The sequence below is a fragment of the Tenrec ecaudatus genome, chromosome 10 (assembly GCF_050624435.1).
Source record: "Tenrec ecaudatus isolate mTenEca1 chromosome 10, mTenEca1.hap1, whole genome shotgun sequence".
Taxonomy (NCBI): domain Eukaryota; kingdom Metazoa; phylum Chordata; class Mammalia; order Afrosoricida; family Tenrecidae; genus Tenrec; species Tenrec ecaudatus.
In genome coordinates, this window is record NC_134539.1 from 75,057,787 (window position 1) to 75,072,742 (window position 14,956).

At 44.3% G+C, this 14,956-nt stretch overlaps 1 protein-coding gene across 1 annotated transcript in view; it reads left to right on the forward strand.

The window, feature by feature from the left end:
- Window positions 1-5,913: 5,913 nt before the first annotated feature.
- Window positions 5,914-14,956, forward strand: part of MED27 (mediator complex subunit 27) — a 254,521-nt gene continuing 245,478 nt past the window's right edge. The window contains exons 1-2 of the mRNA XM_075560588.1: window positions 5,914-6,135; window positions 8,170-8,314. Of these exons, the coding sequence (XP_075416703.1) occupies window positions 5,933-6,135; window positions 8,170-8,314 (348 nt within the window). The 5' untranslated portion in view covers window positions 5,914-5,932. The remainder of the gene's footprint in view (window positions 6,136-8,169; window positions 8,315-14,956) is intronic.

Genomic DNA, 14,956 nt, shown 5'->3' on the forward strand with positions numbered 1-14,956 from the left:
AGACCAATTGCTGTCAAGCCATTTCCGACTCGCAGTAACCCTGCAGGACAGGCCCCCCTGTGGGTTTCCCAGACTGTACTCTTTACGGAAAGAAAACCTAGTCTTTCCCTCAGGGGACCGCTGGTGGTTTCCAAACCTGTAAGTCTTTGTGGAAGGAGACTCCTACACCTTTCTCTCACAAAATCATGGTCGGTCGGAAGTAAAATAAAACACAAACAAACCGGGAGAGATCAAGCACATTTCCTTACCATGCTCACTTCAGATTAAGTATTCGACATCTCATTCTAAGCTACTTAGAGCCCTGAGCAGTAACCCGGGTTAGGTAGAGGAACAAATGACTCCACTTCAAATAGGTTCATTGATATTTATTGGGCTAGACTGGGCCTGGATTTACCATGGACTTGGTAGCTGTCCAGCAAAATGCACCCAATACATTTTTGTTGAATGACTAAATTGAATGTCCACTCCGGGGCAAGCATCGGATGCTGCCTCAGTTCAATCTTAGAGCAACCGACAGCATCTTTAGCATTATGTCAGGTGGCTTAGTTATACAGTGACTTATTCGGGGCAGATCTGGTTTTAAATCTACTGGTGACATTCCATACAACCACTCCATGGCGCACTCTGCAGCTAGCGGATTCTTAATAATTATTAATTGATTAGGGCGCGTTCTCATTCTGAATGCTTAAACCACATGCTCTCTGAAGATGAAGGGAGCTACAGCCTATTTTATTAAATACTGACAACTTTAATTCTGATTGCGCCTTCTAATACTTCAGAGCTCATAGGACCAAGTTAATGGCTCATTCATTTTGGAAGATATTAGCAGCAGGGTGCTGCCTTTTACCCAAACACAAGATCATAATAATTAAAAACTGATATTGTTTGAAATGAACTCAAGTAATTTATATCCCACAAATTCACACAGATGCAAGCCTACATGTGCCAACATTCGCAGGGTTTACAACACCTTAGAGAACCTCTGTCCATTCTTTTCCAAAATGAGAAGTTTTCTGTTGATGGGATGAAAGAGTCCTTACCAGGTTCAGGGGAAATGTGCATTTCCATTGATCAATTTCTGAGCTTCCCAGAAGGCGGGAGCCACAGAGAAATCCTGAAAACGAATGACTGTAGGAGCAGAGCGTATTTGTACTTTATTGTGCCAATCAGAGTCTAAACCACTGAATCAGAGAATGAGATAAAGGAAACCTTATTGTGTGTGTGGGAGTGGGGTGGGGAGGCAGACTTGGGTATGAGGGGGACATGTGATCTGAGTACATAAGGAGATGAAGTAATTTGGAGAGAGCATCTAAGGAGGCAAATGTAATACATTGTACTAACTAATTGCTTCTAGAAAAACACTGAGTATTTATTGTACCTCAGGAATGGGCGGGAGCCAGATAATCTTGGATCAAACCTTCGCGGTATTCAAAGGGAAACATGATGTTTAACTAGAGGCCATGTTTCAGCCTTCGGTAGGCAGTGAACTCTCTAAAACTATATGCAAAATGTCATGTTTTGGGGCATATATGGGTGTGAGCAAAAATAGATGTAGCTCAGCATGAATCATCTTCTCATAGCCTCCCCAATCTAAACCCACTGCCATCGAGTTGATTCCAATTTGAAGTGACCCTTTATGGGAGCAGACAGCTTCCTTGTTCTTCCATGGAACAGCTGATGGGTTTGAACCACCAACCTTGCAGTTAGTAGCCCAATGTTTAATCAATAGCACCTGCTGGTCTTGTCCCAAATAGCTAGTGAACACGATGGTGTAATTTGTTTTCTCTAGGAGCGCTGGTGGAGTAGTGCATTAGGCATTGGGTTGCTAACTGAGAGGTCAGCAATTCAAAACCACCAGCCACTCCATGGGAGGAAGATGAGGCTTTCTACTCCCATAAAGAGTTACAGTCTGGGCAACACACAGAGGCAGTTCTACCCTGACCTATAGGGTCGCCATGAGTGGGAGCTGACTCAATGAGGGTGAATTTTTTGTTTATTCTGTACCCAGTAGGGTCACTATGAGTTGAAATTGACTTGATGGCAGTGAGTTTGGGTTTTGGGGTTTGAAGTCTTTGTCTTATTCTATCAAATGATTGACAGCTTCAGAAACCCTATGAAACTGTTGGATCTAAAGGGTGGCTATGAGTTGGAATCCACTCAACAGCAGAGGGTCTTGTTCTTTCCCTACAGAGCTCTGGTGGCGCAGTGGTTAAGTGCTTGGCTGGTAACCTATAGGGCAGCAGGGGTCACAGTCTCAGAAGCCCTGTGAGGCAGCTGTACTCTGTTCTAACGGATTACTATGAGCAGGAACCAATGAGCCAATGGGGTACTCTTCTTCCCAGCAAGAATGAACAAGCCAAAGTCAAACCCCCAAACAAGCCAGCTAATGTAGATATTATATCCTCCTTTTGTGAAGTTAGAAAAAAAAAGGAAAATTTCTACAGAAACCTAAAAACAACAACAACAGTAGGCGGGCTACTAATAGAAAGGTTGGCCATTCAAACCCACCAGCAGCTCTGTAGGAGAAGGATGAGGCTGTCTGCTCCAGGAACCTTAAATAAGACCCTATACATAGGAATAGACTTGATGGTAATAGTTTTTTTTTATATATATACTCTAAAAGAAAGTGCCCTGGTGGTACAGTCATTAAAGTGAACTCAAGAACTAAGCCAAGGGTGGATGGTTTGAGTCCACCAGCCGGTCCTCGGGAGAAATAGATGGCAGTCTGCTTCTATAAAGACTTACAGCCTTGGAATCTCTGTGGGGCAATTCCAAATTGTCCTACATGGTGGTGATGAGTAAGAATGGACAGGACAGAAGCTTGTTTGTTTTGTTTATATATTTCAAAGGAAAGAGAGAAAGAAAAACCAAATGCCATAGAGCCAATGCCAACACATAGCTACCTTACAGAAGAGTGGAGAACTCTCCTGTGGGTTCGCGAGACAGCAACTGTTGATGAGAGTGGAAAGCCTTGTCTTTCTCCTGGAGAGCGACTGGTGGTTTCAAACTGCTGATCTTCTGGAGTACAGCCCAACTTGTAACCATTACACCACCAGGGCTCCACACTGGAAAGAAAAGACCACTCAAAACAGTGAGTTCCAAGACAGTTAATTGATCAGCTATCGCCACAAGGTCAAGACATGAGAGAGACTCTCAGCTAATAGTTCCACGACTAATCCTTGCATGATTTCCTGCGGAGTTCTCAAATGGGTACAGGAGTCCAAGTTATCGACCTGTCAAAAGCTCTCACACTACATTCTTCTAACAGGTGGCATCTCCGGCGTGCTTATCCTAATCTAGACACCAATGTAAAACTGAGGCACAAGGAAACTCGATACTTTGTTGAGAGGCCCACAGCTATACATTTCCTACCCTCCCAAAGCATCCCCCTTAACAAAGCGGTCACTGATAACACAGTCAAAGAAGAGCAGACCTGCAAACCTGAAAGCAACCATCTATTTCCGATGAGGTTGATGGTGGTTCAGCAGAATTCTCATCATTCATGCAAGGGACTGAGGGTTGATTCCTGGCTAGTGTCCCTCAGGTGAAGCTTCCACCCCCACCCCCTTCCCAGCCTTGTGTCGCTGATGGCTTGTTGAGTTGCTGGAAGGCTGACCAGGTTTCAGCAGAGCTTTCAGACCAAGACAGACTAGACAGAAAGATCTGGTGATGTGCTTCCGAAAAATCAGGCGATGAGACTTCCCACTTCAGAACCGACATAAACCCAGATAACAACATATGAAACCTGGGCAACAAAATGTGTTTCTTTCACATTGGTGTTGTTATTCATTTAACGAATGTTTAAATAATGCTAGAGTTGCTTGTCTCATGGAAAGCAACGCTGGAGGCTAGTTTTAAAGCATAATTTATCTTTATAATTTCAAAACTAGAAGAATATTTGAATTGAGGTGGTGACATCAAGGGTGAGAGGGAGGAAATGGGTGGGAAGTAGGACATTATTAGGGCGTTTGGGTTGAAGTGAACTACACACACTCACAATCCTGCTCAGAATAGCCTGGCAGAACGTTAGACTCTCTATATAAGGAACCCTGGTGGTGTAGTGGGTTACAAGTTGGGCTGCTAACTGGAAGGTCAACAGTTCAAAACCACCTGCTGCTCTGAGGAAGAAAGGTGAGGCTTTCTACTCTTTACCAAAGAATGACAGTCTTAAAAACTCATAGGGGGCAGTTCTGCCCTGTCCTATAGGGTCGTTACAAGTCGCATTGATTCCAGGGCAGTGAGGGAGACTGCATGTAGGGAGGCCTGGTGACACGGTATATAAACGTCCGGCTGCTAACAGAAGGGTTTAAACCTACCAACTTCTTGGCAGAAGAAATATGTGTCAGTCTATTTCTGACTGTGTGGGGATGAGTCTATTTTGTCCCTCAAGGTCACTATGAGTCAGAATCAGCTTGATGGCCATTAAAAGAAAAAAATTGTCCAAACATTTTGTTTACCTGTCCTCCATAGGTGGACATTCACAACAACTAATTTCAGACATTGAATTACAAGAATAGTACAGAGAATCCCAATATGCCCTTCATCCAGATGCCACATTTTACTATACTTGCTTTGGTCTTTATTTCTCTCAATATATCCATACTATTTTATTTTTCATGCAGATAATATAGTGCATAATTTATTCCTTTTTTTATAATTTATTCTTTAGCGATATTTTCTTACACTAACACAGCCCACATAACAAAAAAAATCATGAAGTTAACATGGATTAAATACTATTAACCAATCTGCAGACCTCTTCCAGATTTCACGAGCTGTCCCGATAAGATCAGAAAATCCTACTCACACAGAGCGCTCAGCTGCACACCTCAGCACTGCTACTGCTGGGGGCCTTTGAGCAGGACCATACTTATGACAAATTGAGCACAAGAAGATCAGACTTTGGTGATCCATACGGTTTTCATTGGCTGGTTTTTTGAAAACAGATCACCAGACCTTTCTTCCTTATCTGTTTTAGTTTGAAAGCCTTGTAGCAACACCCAGGCTTCCATGGATAGTGGGATGTTGGAACTGAACCTGGATCGTTCAAATGGAGGACGAGAATTGTACCACTGAATCACCACTGTCCCTCATCCCTTGTCCCCGTTGCTGTTGTCAGGTACCAGGGAGTCGGTTCAGACCCATCTGGTGACCTAATGCACAAACCAAACCAAACACTGATCATTTCTGTGCCATGCTCACAATCATTGCTGTGCTTGATTTCATCGCTACGGTCAGTGTTAATTCATCTCATTGAGGCTCTTCCTCGTTTCACGGGCTCTCTCTTTCAGGACACAAAATTATATATATATATATATATATATATATATATATATATATATATATATAAAATTCTGTGAGACTGTATGTAAATAGCCCTGGTGATGAGGTGTGTAATATATATGCATAGACACATATACATATGCATATGTATATATATGCAGAAGTCAGTTATTTTGTGGAATGCTTCTCGTTTTGAGTTTGTTTGATGTCATGGTTAGATTAGATTCAGGCTATGCATTTTTGCATTCATCCTTGGATACTTTACCGCTCTGAACAATTCTTTTTCATATGAATCCTAGAAGGACCCTGGGTGGTGTGTTGGTTACACGTTGGGCTGTGAGCCGCAGGGTTGGCGGTTCATATGAATCCTAGAGTGCAAGTTTGAAGAAACGAGCAAAGCTTTTGTATCTCGTTGTCACCATTAAGGAAACCGTGAGTCCAACCTGGCTTTCCTAAGTCGAGATTATCATTGTCCTGCCCCTAGTTCATTTAGTACCAGCGGCAACAACCTTCTTCCCGATGGTACCCAGCACACCACCTGGGGCTCGCCACTCCGCACGAACTACATTTCCCAGAAGCCTTTTGGGAACGCGTCATCAGCGAGCGCGGCTTCTCGCCGGCAGAGCCGGCGTTGGGAAGCGGCGGCATCATGGCGGACGTGTTGAGTGTCGGCGTGAATCTGGAGGCCTTTGCCCAGGCCATTAGCGCCATCCAGGCGCTGCGCTCCAGCGTGAGCAGGGTGTTCGACTGCCTAAAAGATGGCATGCGAAACAAGGAGACCCTCGAGGGCCGGGAGAAGGCCTTTATCGCGCACTTCCAGGACAACTTACATTCGGTCAACCGGGACCTCAAGTAGGTACCGGCTGAGGGGGCTGGAGTGGGGAGCCAGCCCTGTCCCGACCCTGCGCGTCTTGAGATAGGTTCTGTTGGCTCATTCCCTTGTCCGCCGTCGTCTTTCCTCTCCCAGCCTCTCTCTGCCCCTTAGCGACACCTTGCCTCCGCCCCCGCTCTCTCACCTCCCGTCGTTTGGCTGCTGCCTCCAGCCCCGCATCCCCCTGTGGCCGTCCATTGCTCTCGAGGAGGTCTGCCGTTCCTTCAAACTTCTGCTCGTTTTGCTCGACACACTGGGCACCTGTAGGCCCTCCTCGGCGCCTGCCACGTCTGGGCAAGCAATGCGGAGAGGACCGGCTCAGACCCGATCAGTGTGGCTGCACGTTACTCACTGAAACGCACCGGATCCGGTCCCAGATCCCTCGGCCTTAAACCTGGAATCCAGTAGTTTTGTCCTCCACCCGTCCCAAGTGACCAAACAGGTCCAGGCCTATCTTTCCCTCTTGTCCTTTAACAAACGACCTGATCACTGCTGGATAGGGCTTTCTTGATAGAGGTAGTTTCAGGCTATCTTACTCACTTTCACTCAGCGCTGCCCCGCCCCCCTCAGCTCCTATAGCAATTAGGGCCTTTTAGGGTTCAGCATTGTACATTTCCTTCTTTCCTACAAAGCTCACCTGCTCTGCTTCTGTTTTATGAGTGTTGTTGCCAGGCATGAGTGAAAGGATGTTTATAAAATGTCTAGCACATAACATGCAGTCTGTAATTCGGTAGGCCTTGAAGTCCTAAACTTGCCTTCCCAGCCTTAGGGAAAGTGGGTACCTTCCCAGGCAGGAAAGAATTTCAGAGTTTTATTGCCCTTCCTTTTAATGATCAGAACTGAACTTAGCAGGAGGGGGAGGCGTTTGGTGCGTTAGGCATCCTAGGCTTCATGGAGTGGTTGGATTCCCTCCCACTCCGACCTAACTTGGGTCTCTTTAGTAAGCAGATGGAAGAAGGAGGTAGGGTAGAGGAGGGGGTGGTGGCCAAGTGATGTGCGCCTCCCTTTGCCTCCTCTCTGCAACCCCCTGAAGTAGTTGCCGTTCTTTTTGGGGAAAAGCCAAGACATCACACCCCCCTTCCCAACTCCCACATCTACTTGCTGTTCCCTGGCACAGTGCCAGCTAATACTCCCCCTGCCAGAGCAAATGGCTTGGTCGCTCATGCTTCTCTCAAATTTCCAGTTTCTCTGACTTTGGTCCCTTTGTAAAGTTCAGGATACTAGAACAACACTTTACCACCTTAGGAAGTTTAATGTGTTTACAGTGCCCACCCACCTTGCCTTCTGAAATCTTTATACAATAGTAGGCAGCCACTGATTCCAAAATGAATGTGATATGAGAGGCAGTGCCCAAGGAAACTTCTCATGTTGGTGCTTTGGGACTGGCCCCTCAGACTGTATTCCTGGAATGAGTTTTTGCTGTTGGCTCCCTTTTCCGAGCTTAGTTGGAGTTTTCCCGCTAGCTAAAGTGTTGGACACAGCCCCTCCGTGGCGCCCTCCTGTTCCATTTGTTTATTTTATCTCTTCTTTGTTTTGTTAAGTTTTACCATCCGTGAAGCATCCTGTACAAATCTACCCCTATGTGAATGATAACTAATCATCATTTTTCAGGTACTTGCTATTCTGCCAAGTGTAATGTTCTGCACGTGGGTTTGAAAACCATTAGTGAGAAGCTGTGCTTTTCCACATTTCAGAATTCCATAAAGCCCTCTTTCCCCTGCAGAGAACAATTGGAATTGTTAAATCTTGATTTTCGGAGCCATCCTATTGATTCCCGTTCTCCTTTTTCCCTCCTGTGGAATGACACCAGGAAGCTCTTTTAGGTTAAGATAAGCTCCCAATGAAGGGTTTTCTTGATTGGCCTAAATCCACTTAACTTTAAAAAAATAATTTCTTTTGAAAGGGACTTCTAGTAGACAGCTCAGTTTTTTGTTTTTCTTTTTACAATGGTGATTGGCTTTGCTTTGGAGTTGAAGTGGACATAAGCTTACTTGGGCTATGTGCTTGCTTTTCAGCGAGCTGGAACGGCTGAGCAATTTGGTCGGCAAGCCATCTGAGAACCATCCTCTCCATAACAGTGGCCTCTTAAGCCTGGATCCTGTGCAGGACAAAACTCCGCTGTATAGTCAGCTCCTCCAGGCATATAAGTGGTCAAACAAGGTAAGCAATCGAAGAAGCGAACCTAAGAAACCTCAAGTTTTCTCGTATCCTAAATTGCAGAATGTGAGAGCTAAAGGGAAAAAAATGATTTTTGATTCAGCCTAGGAATATCAAGATTGTAGAAGTTTTAAAATTTCTCGACAAGTTCTTTTGTTGTCTTTTGATGTCTTTGGAGATTAATACTGATACAGAGGTAGCTAAATATTTTTTATTATATTCTTAGTCAAGGATTTGTAATCTGGGAATTGGGTATGGGGAGCAACTTTTATGAGTCCCTTGAAATTCTGTGCCAAATGTTGTGGTCTGTGCATTTTTTGTGTGGGAGTGTTTGTAGCTTTTATCAGATTCTCCCAGGAGTCCAAGACTCTTTAAGGACTGGTGGTCTAATGCTTAGCTAATCACCTTTTGAATACTGTGTGCATTATTGTTCCCCTATTGGTGGTAGAGAAATGCCACTACAATCATACTTGTTAGATTACTTTTGACTCCATCTGAGGGACCTTCTTAACACACTTTATCAAATTTGATGTTTCATTCAGCAGACCAGCCTATGGCCTAGACCAGGCGTCCTCAAACTTTTAAAACAGGGGGCCAGTTCACTGTCCCTCAGACTCGTTGGAGGGCCAGAATATAGTTTTTTAAAAAACTATGAACAAATTCCTATGCACACTGCACGTATCTTATTTTGAAGTAAAAAACAAAACGGGGCAAAAACACCCGGCGGGCTGGATAAATGTCCTTGGCGGGCTGCATCTGCGGGCGGTAGTTTGAGGACGCCTGGCCTAGACTCCGGGACAGCTGTAAAAGGAAAACTAACCTGTAGTCCAAGCGTGATGGGAGCAATTAGACTCATCAGCTTGGAAACCATTTACTTGCTGACAAGTTTCTTTTGTTTGGGTCCTGTTGCTTGTGTGTGAGTGTCTTCCCTTTATCTGATGATGGGAAGTCAGAATGTGGACCTGGCAGGATTTTCTCAAAAAGCCTCTGTACTTCCACTCTGGATACTTTCACACTTGGTTTTCAACAGCTTTGTACTTTCCATTTTCTTCCTTTCAAAGGCCTTTTCCCTCTAAGGTCTTGGAATGTAGGTGAGTCTTGCCAGATTTCCTGGGGTGCACAATTGCTTGTTTGAATTTCTCTGTGGGAGTATTTTAGTTTTCTTTTGGGTAAAGTGGAAATCCTGGAAGCTGAGCTTGCGATCAAGGAGAAGGTGATTTTCCAGGGAGCACCAAAGAAAGAACTAGAAGCTCATGCATGCATTTAGGGTGTGCACCCTCTCTCCCAAACTCTGGTCTGTTGGTGCCAAACACAGTTCCATCTAGATTAAGCAAAAAAGCAAGAAAAAGGACCTCACTGGATCAGTGAACTAGAACTAGATACAGGAGTTTTGAGTTTGAGGCTTAGTTCGAGGACGGAGGTTCTCAGATGGGTGGTGGCAACCTGTCTTGCCACCTCTAGCCTGGCTTCTTTCTGATGCTCTCCGAGTGTGGTGAGTGTCCCTCAGCTGGTTTTCACCCCGGTGACCGTGTGTATAACAGAATGAAACATGGCCCAGCCTGCTGCCGTGCTCACTTTGGCTGTGTTTGAGCTCATTGTTGCAGCTACTGCGCTTTGGAGGGTCTTCCTCGTCTTCCCCCCTCTCCGCTTTAGCAAGCACAATGTCCTGTTCAGAGATGCAGGCTCGCCATCCTTGCTAGTAACTACAGGTATGCGTGATCCGTATACCTATGATTGCCTAAGGTCCACATTAAGCCCTAGAAAAGAATTCTAGCCCTTCTTGAGAGCTAGCTCTGAGATGGTGCATTGAATCCAGGGGAAGGGCTTCTCTCTGGCCAGCTCCTCACCTGAGGCATGGGAAGCCTGGAAAGGTGTGAGTCCTTGGAGTAAGAGGGGGGAAGGACCTGAAAAAAGGAAATGCAGGGTAGGTAAGTGATAGATATCAGTAGGAGTTACCTGGACTGGCCCAGCCATAGACAGATAACATGGCTTTCCCAGGTTGTCCTATTTGAATTAGACTTCCTTGTTTTCTCAGGGACACTCTTGGTTATTTAAATCTGATTTTACTACATAGTTGGTTGGGATCTGATCAGTAGATGTGCCGTTTGACTTACTTATGGTTGTAATCCTTGTAGAAAGTTTAGAATTTTGCACAAGAAAGCCGTGGCAATTTATCATGTAGGTAAGGTCGATCTTGCAATAGGCTAGCGTGCCGGACTTTTTAGTAATGGAAAGATTTTGGTTGATCTTGAAGCCACGAGGGACTGTTTAAATTGAAGTGATGGTACGATCTGAGGGAAGTTGGTTCTCATTGTTTGCCAGATGATGGATTATTGAGCTTGAAGTCCCTGCCTCTGATCTCTGCATCAGCATCCCAGTGAAAGAGAGGGTGTATCAAGGAAAAGAAGGATTATGCAGGTAGAACTTCTCGCCCTGGAGATGCTACAGACTAGAAATACACAGACATTTTCCTGGGGTGATCGATTTAAAATGAGCAATGTGAAGGGATCTAAGACTTCTAGACCTGTCCCTGGCCTGGCCTGATGTGGTGGGACAGTAGTTACGCATTGGCCTGAGATCTGCAAGGTCAGCAGTTAGAGATCACCAGCCTTCCCTGGGGGAAAGACGGGCTTTCTACTCCATCAGGAGTTAGAGTCTCAGAAACCCACAGGGGGCAGTTCTACCCTGCCCTGGAGAATCGCTGTGAGTTGGCATCAACTTGGTGGATTTGGAGTTGTTGGTTGGTTGGTTTGCCTGGTGAAATGAAGCATGTCGAAAGTGTGCTTTCATCAGCTCCATGGTACCACCAGCAGAGAAGGGATTGGGGCCGCTTGCACCATTGGTCAGCAGAGCTGAAGAGACAGCTTAGGAGATCCTTGAGTTTGATCTCTAATTTTAGAGCCAGGCAAACTGAGGCCTAGTGGATTGACATGTCCAGGACTCTCCAGCTAGACTAAAATTTGGATTTTTGATGTAGCTCAGTGTTTCCCCCAGAACTTGATGGCTTAGTCCATTTGGCTTCAATTACAGAAAACTCTTTCCTCTTTAACCTGACTCCTACAAATAATTCATATGCTATGCTTTATTCATGAGCCTATTGCCATTTTACTAATTTTTAAATAATTAATTGAAGGATGGAGATGGCAAATGCTTGCGCCATGGGTCCTCAAACTATTACTCATGGCCAGGGTAAACATCACTAATCCTCCACGGCACTCTGTTCTGTGAATGGGCTTCAGAGTCCTCTCAACTCTGCGCTGCCACTGACCACTCCAAGGAGGACTGCAGGCAAAAGGTGTCCTGTGTATCATTGACGCATACCTTCCCTTCCACTAGAAAGGATTTAAGGATGGTTATAAAAATGCACCAAAAGGGGGAGAGGAGGTGGGGAAGGTGGGGAGAGGAGGGGAGAAAAAAAAAACGCACCAAAAAAAACCCCAGGGCTTTTTGGAAGGAGAATGCAAGGATACCTTATGTATATGACTTTAATAAACACAAAAAATAGCCCCAAGAAACAAGCTTGGGTTCTAATTTCCAGCTGGGGAAATGGAAGAGGCAAACAATTAATGTGTTTTTTTCGCCTCTTACAAATGAAAAGCGCTGTTTAATTGTAAAGCTTCCATCAGTCATCGTTTTACCCTCAGAGTGTAACCAGTAAGTGTGTTCATATATTAAGTGAAGTGGAGTAAGTTGCCAACGTCAGGTTTACGTGCTGTTGGCTACGACTCGAAAGAAGCGTGGGAAAGGTTTGATACCAACCCATTATGTGATGAACTCTCTGCTTGAAGTGCTGCTGGCCATAGAAAAGTCTCCTTCGTGCCTAATGACTAATTGTTTCCTTGAGGGGATTTTGTTAATTTTTGTAAAGTCAGTTGGAATATTAATTACATGGTAGCTGGCATAATTGTTAGAATAACACAGTTAAAAATTAATCTAATCCAATGAAATGATGTCCATTTGCTGTGAGCAGCACTTTTCCGTGCTGAAATGGAGAAAGAGTTTAGCATTTAAGTATTATGCACCTATAGGTAATTGTTCTGCAGAAGGGTGCCAGGCTCTCTTGACTAGGGCAAAAAAATAATTGGCATTCATATGGTTTTGTGCTTGCTGTAAAATAGATCATGTCGACTTGATGTCAGTGGATTATGTTCAGATAATATGTAGTTAGACTGAACTTCCTCTGAAAGTCCCTAACTGAAGGTTTCCAATGTGCTTTTTATTTCTGGCTTTGATTTTTCTGCATTTGCCTGGCAGAAGCATTTATGAGTAAGACTTCAGCTCTTTTCCTGGTGACTTCTGCAGCAGCAAGGTCCTAGAGATGCCACTTTCTCCTGGGCTTGACAAATGGGCCCACAGAAGGCGATTCTGCTTCTGGTTCCATGCTTAAGTTTTCATTTCTGTTAAAGAACCCATTTCTATTCCAAGAATATTCACCTGGAAAGTCTGAAGACGTTTCTTGCATGAATTGCTCTACCAGAATCTACTTATTTCATAGCCTTGTTATTGTAACCCTCCTCTCCCTCAAATCCATTCTTGAGCTGCTCTTACGTGTTTGTGGCCTGGAGCTAGCAGAGCTGGGATTGCTTTAGATTGACCCATTGAACCACTTCCTTTAGGGGCCTTGTGCTGTTTGGCCAGAAGTGTAGATTTTACTTACTATGGAGATGCTAAAGCATAAGCCCCAATGGAAGGGCTGGTCCATTATCTTGGTCCTTACTGAGAGTTCCCTAGCACCTAACAAGAGCCTGTAAACAGCATTTAATTGAAATGCATTCCATGAATGAAAGGATAAATAAAAGCTTTTTTCTATTGAGATTTTAATTTGCAACTCCTTTTGTGGTTTGTGTGTTTGAATTTTCGATGAAGTGTGATAAGGGCACTTCCATGGTTAGCTATGACTGAGAAATCTAAGTATGCTGCTGGTAGATGAGAGGAAACTGCAATCCCATGATGGAGGCCATGGCTGGATTCTAACAGTCATTTGAGAGGACAGGGTGAGGTCACTTGGTGGACTGGTGGTAAGCTCTTTGAGGGCCTTTGAATGCACATTGATTGTCACTCAGAGTGTACCTGTTTCAAGTGAACTGGGTTTACAGCCAGTATGTAGGAGAGGATGGGGACTTGGTAACAGTCTGGGAGTTGCTTTAATCAGTTCATTTGAGCTTCTGTACCTGATGTCAGGTGTTATATGGCAGCAATGTGAAAACTGTCTAGAAAGAAGAGAGTCAGTTCCCACCAAGTCTCTTAGGGATTACCCTACTTTAAGAAAAATTTATCAATGACTAATTTCTGTCCCTAGGATTTTGCTTACCACGAGGCCCACCCTAGACTCATTCTCTATACATGACATGTGCTCAGGGAAAACAAATCCATTCAGATAATAATAAGCAAAGAAAATCTACTTCAAGAAAATCACTTTTAGTGCCCCAAAGCTTAATCAACTCGAGGCACTGTTCTGGGTTTTACTTCTTACTAGCACAGGTCATGGTTGTTGATATTAATTGCCTTCAAATTGGTTCTGACTGTAGCAGCCCTGTGTCCAACAGGATGGAGCTCTGTTCAGTCCTACGCCCTCCTCACCATTGTTCCTGTGTTGGAGCCACAGCGTTAGGCCTCTTTTTATGCCGACTCTACTTTGCTCAGCAGGGGACACTGCTCCAAAGTACCATCTCCAAAGTAGGTGAGAAGTCTTGCCATCTTTGTTTCTCAAGTGCATTCTGGTTGCACATCTTCCAAGATAGGTTGGTTCATTCATCTGGCCGCTCACAGTATATTTAATCTTCTTCACCAATACCATCATTAAAGCGTGTCATTTCTTCCCCGGCTTCTCTTACTCATGGCCTAGCTTTTGCATGCATGAGGCAGTTGAATACATCGAAGGCCTTCAGGTGACCCACTTGCTTTTGAAGTTTAAAGAGAAGATTTAAAGAGGTGCCATTTGCTTTTTTGACGGCTGCTTCCATGCGTATTGATTGTGGATCCAAATAAAATGAAATCAATGATAATTTCAGTTAAGGTATTTATCATGGTTTTGCCTATTGGTCTGGTTGTGCCAATTTTTGTTTTTCTTTATGTTATACTGAAGACTGTATGTAGTCTTTGATTTTCATCAATCAGTGCTTCAAATCCTCTTTTCCTTTCAGCAAACACTATTATGTCATCTTTTTGTCACAGAGAGTGAGACTTCTTTCGATTCTTCATAGTCTCATTTCTCAGGTGATGTGCGTCAGACAGACACAGGAACTATGGAGAAAGCATGCGGCCCTGACACACACTTTTGCAGGTTTTAAACTGCACAGCATCCCTTTGTTCTGTTTGAACAGATGCCTCATAGCCTGTGAATAGGTTCTGCAAAGTGTCCTGAAATGCCCATTCTTCCCAATGCTACCCGTACTATATTAAAATCCACACAGTGGAACACCTTTGCACAGTCACTCACAACTAAACACCTGTCTGGTGGTCTCTGTTTCCAGCCAAGATCCACCTGACGTCAGCAATGATAATCCTTGTTTTCACATCTTCTTCTGAATTGGCCTTGAAATTCTGGCAACTTCCCGTCGGTGTACTGCTGCAGCTGTCTTTGGATTTTCTTCAGAAAAATTTTACATTCATAATATTGTCTGATAAGTGTTATATTAGTGATCT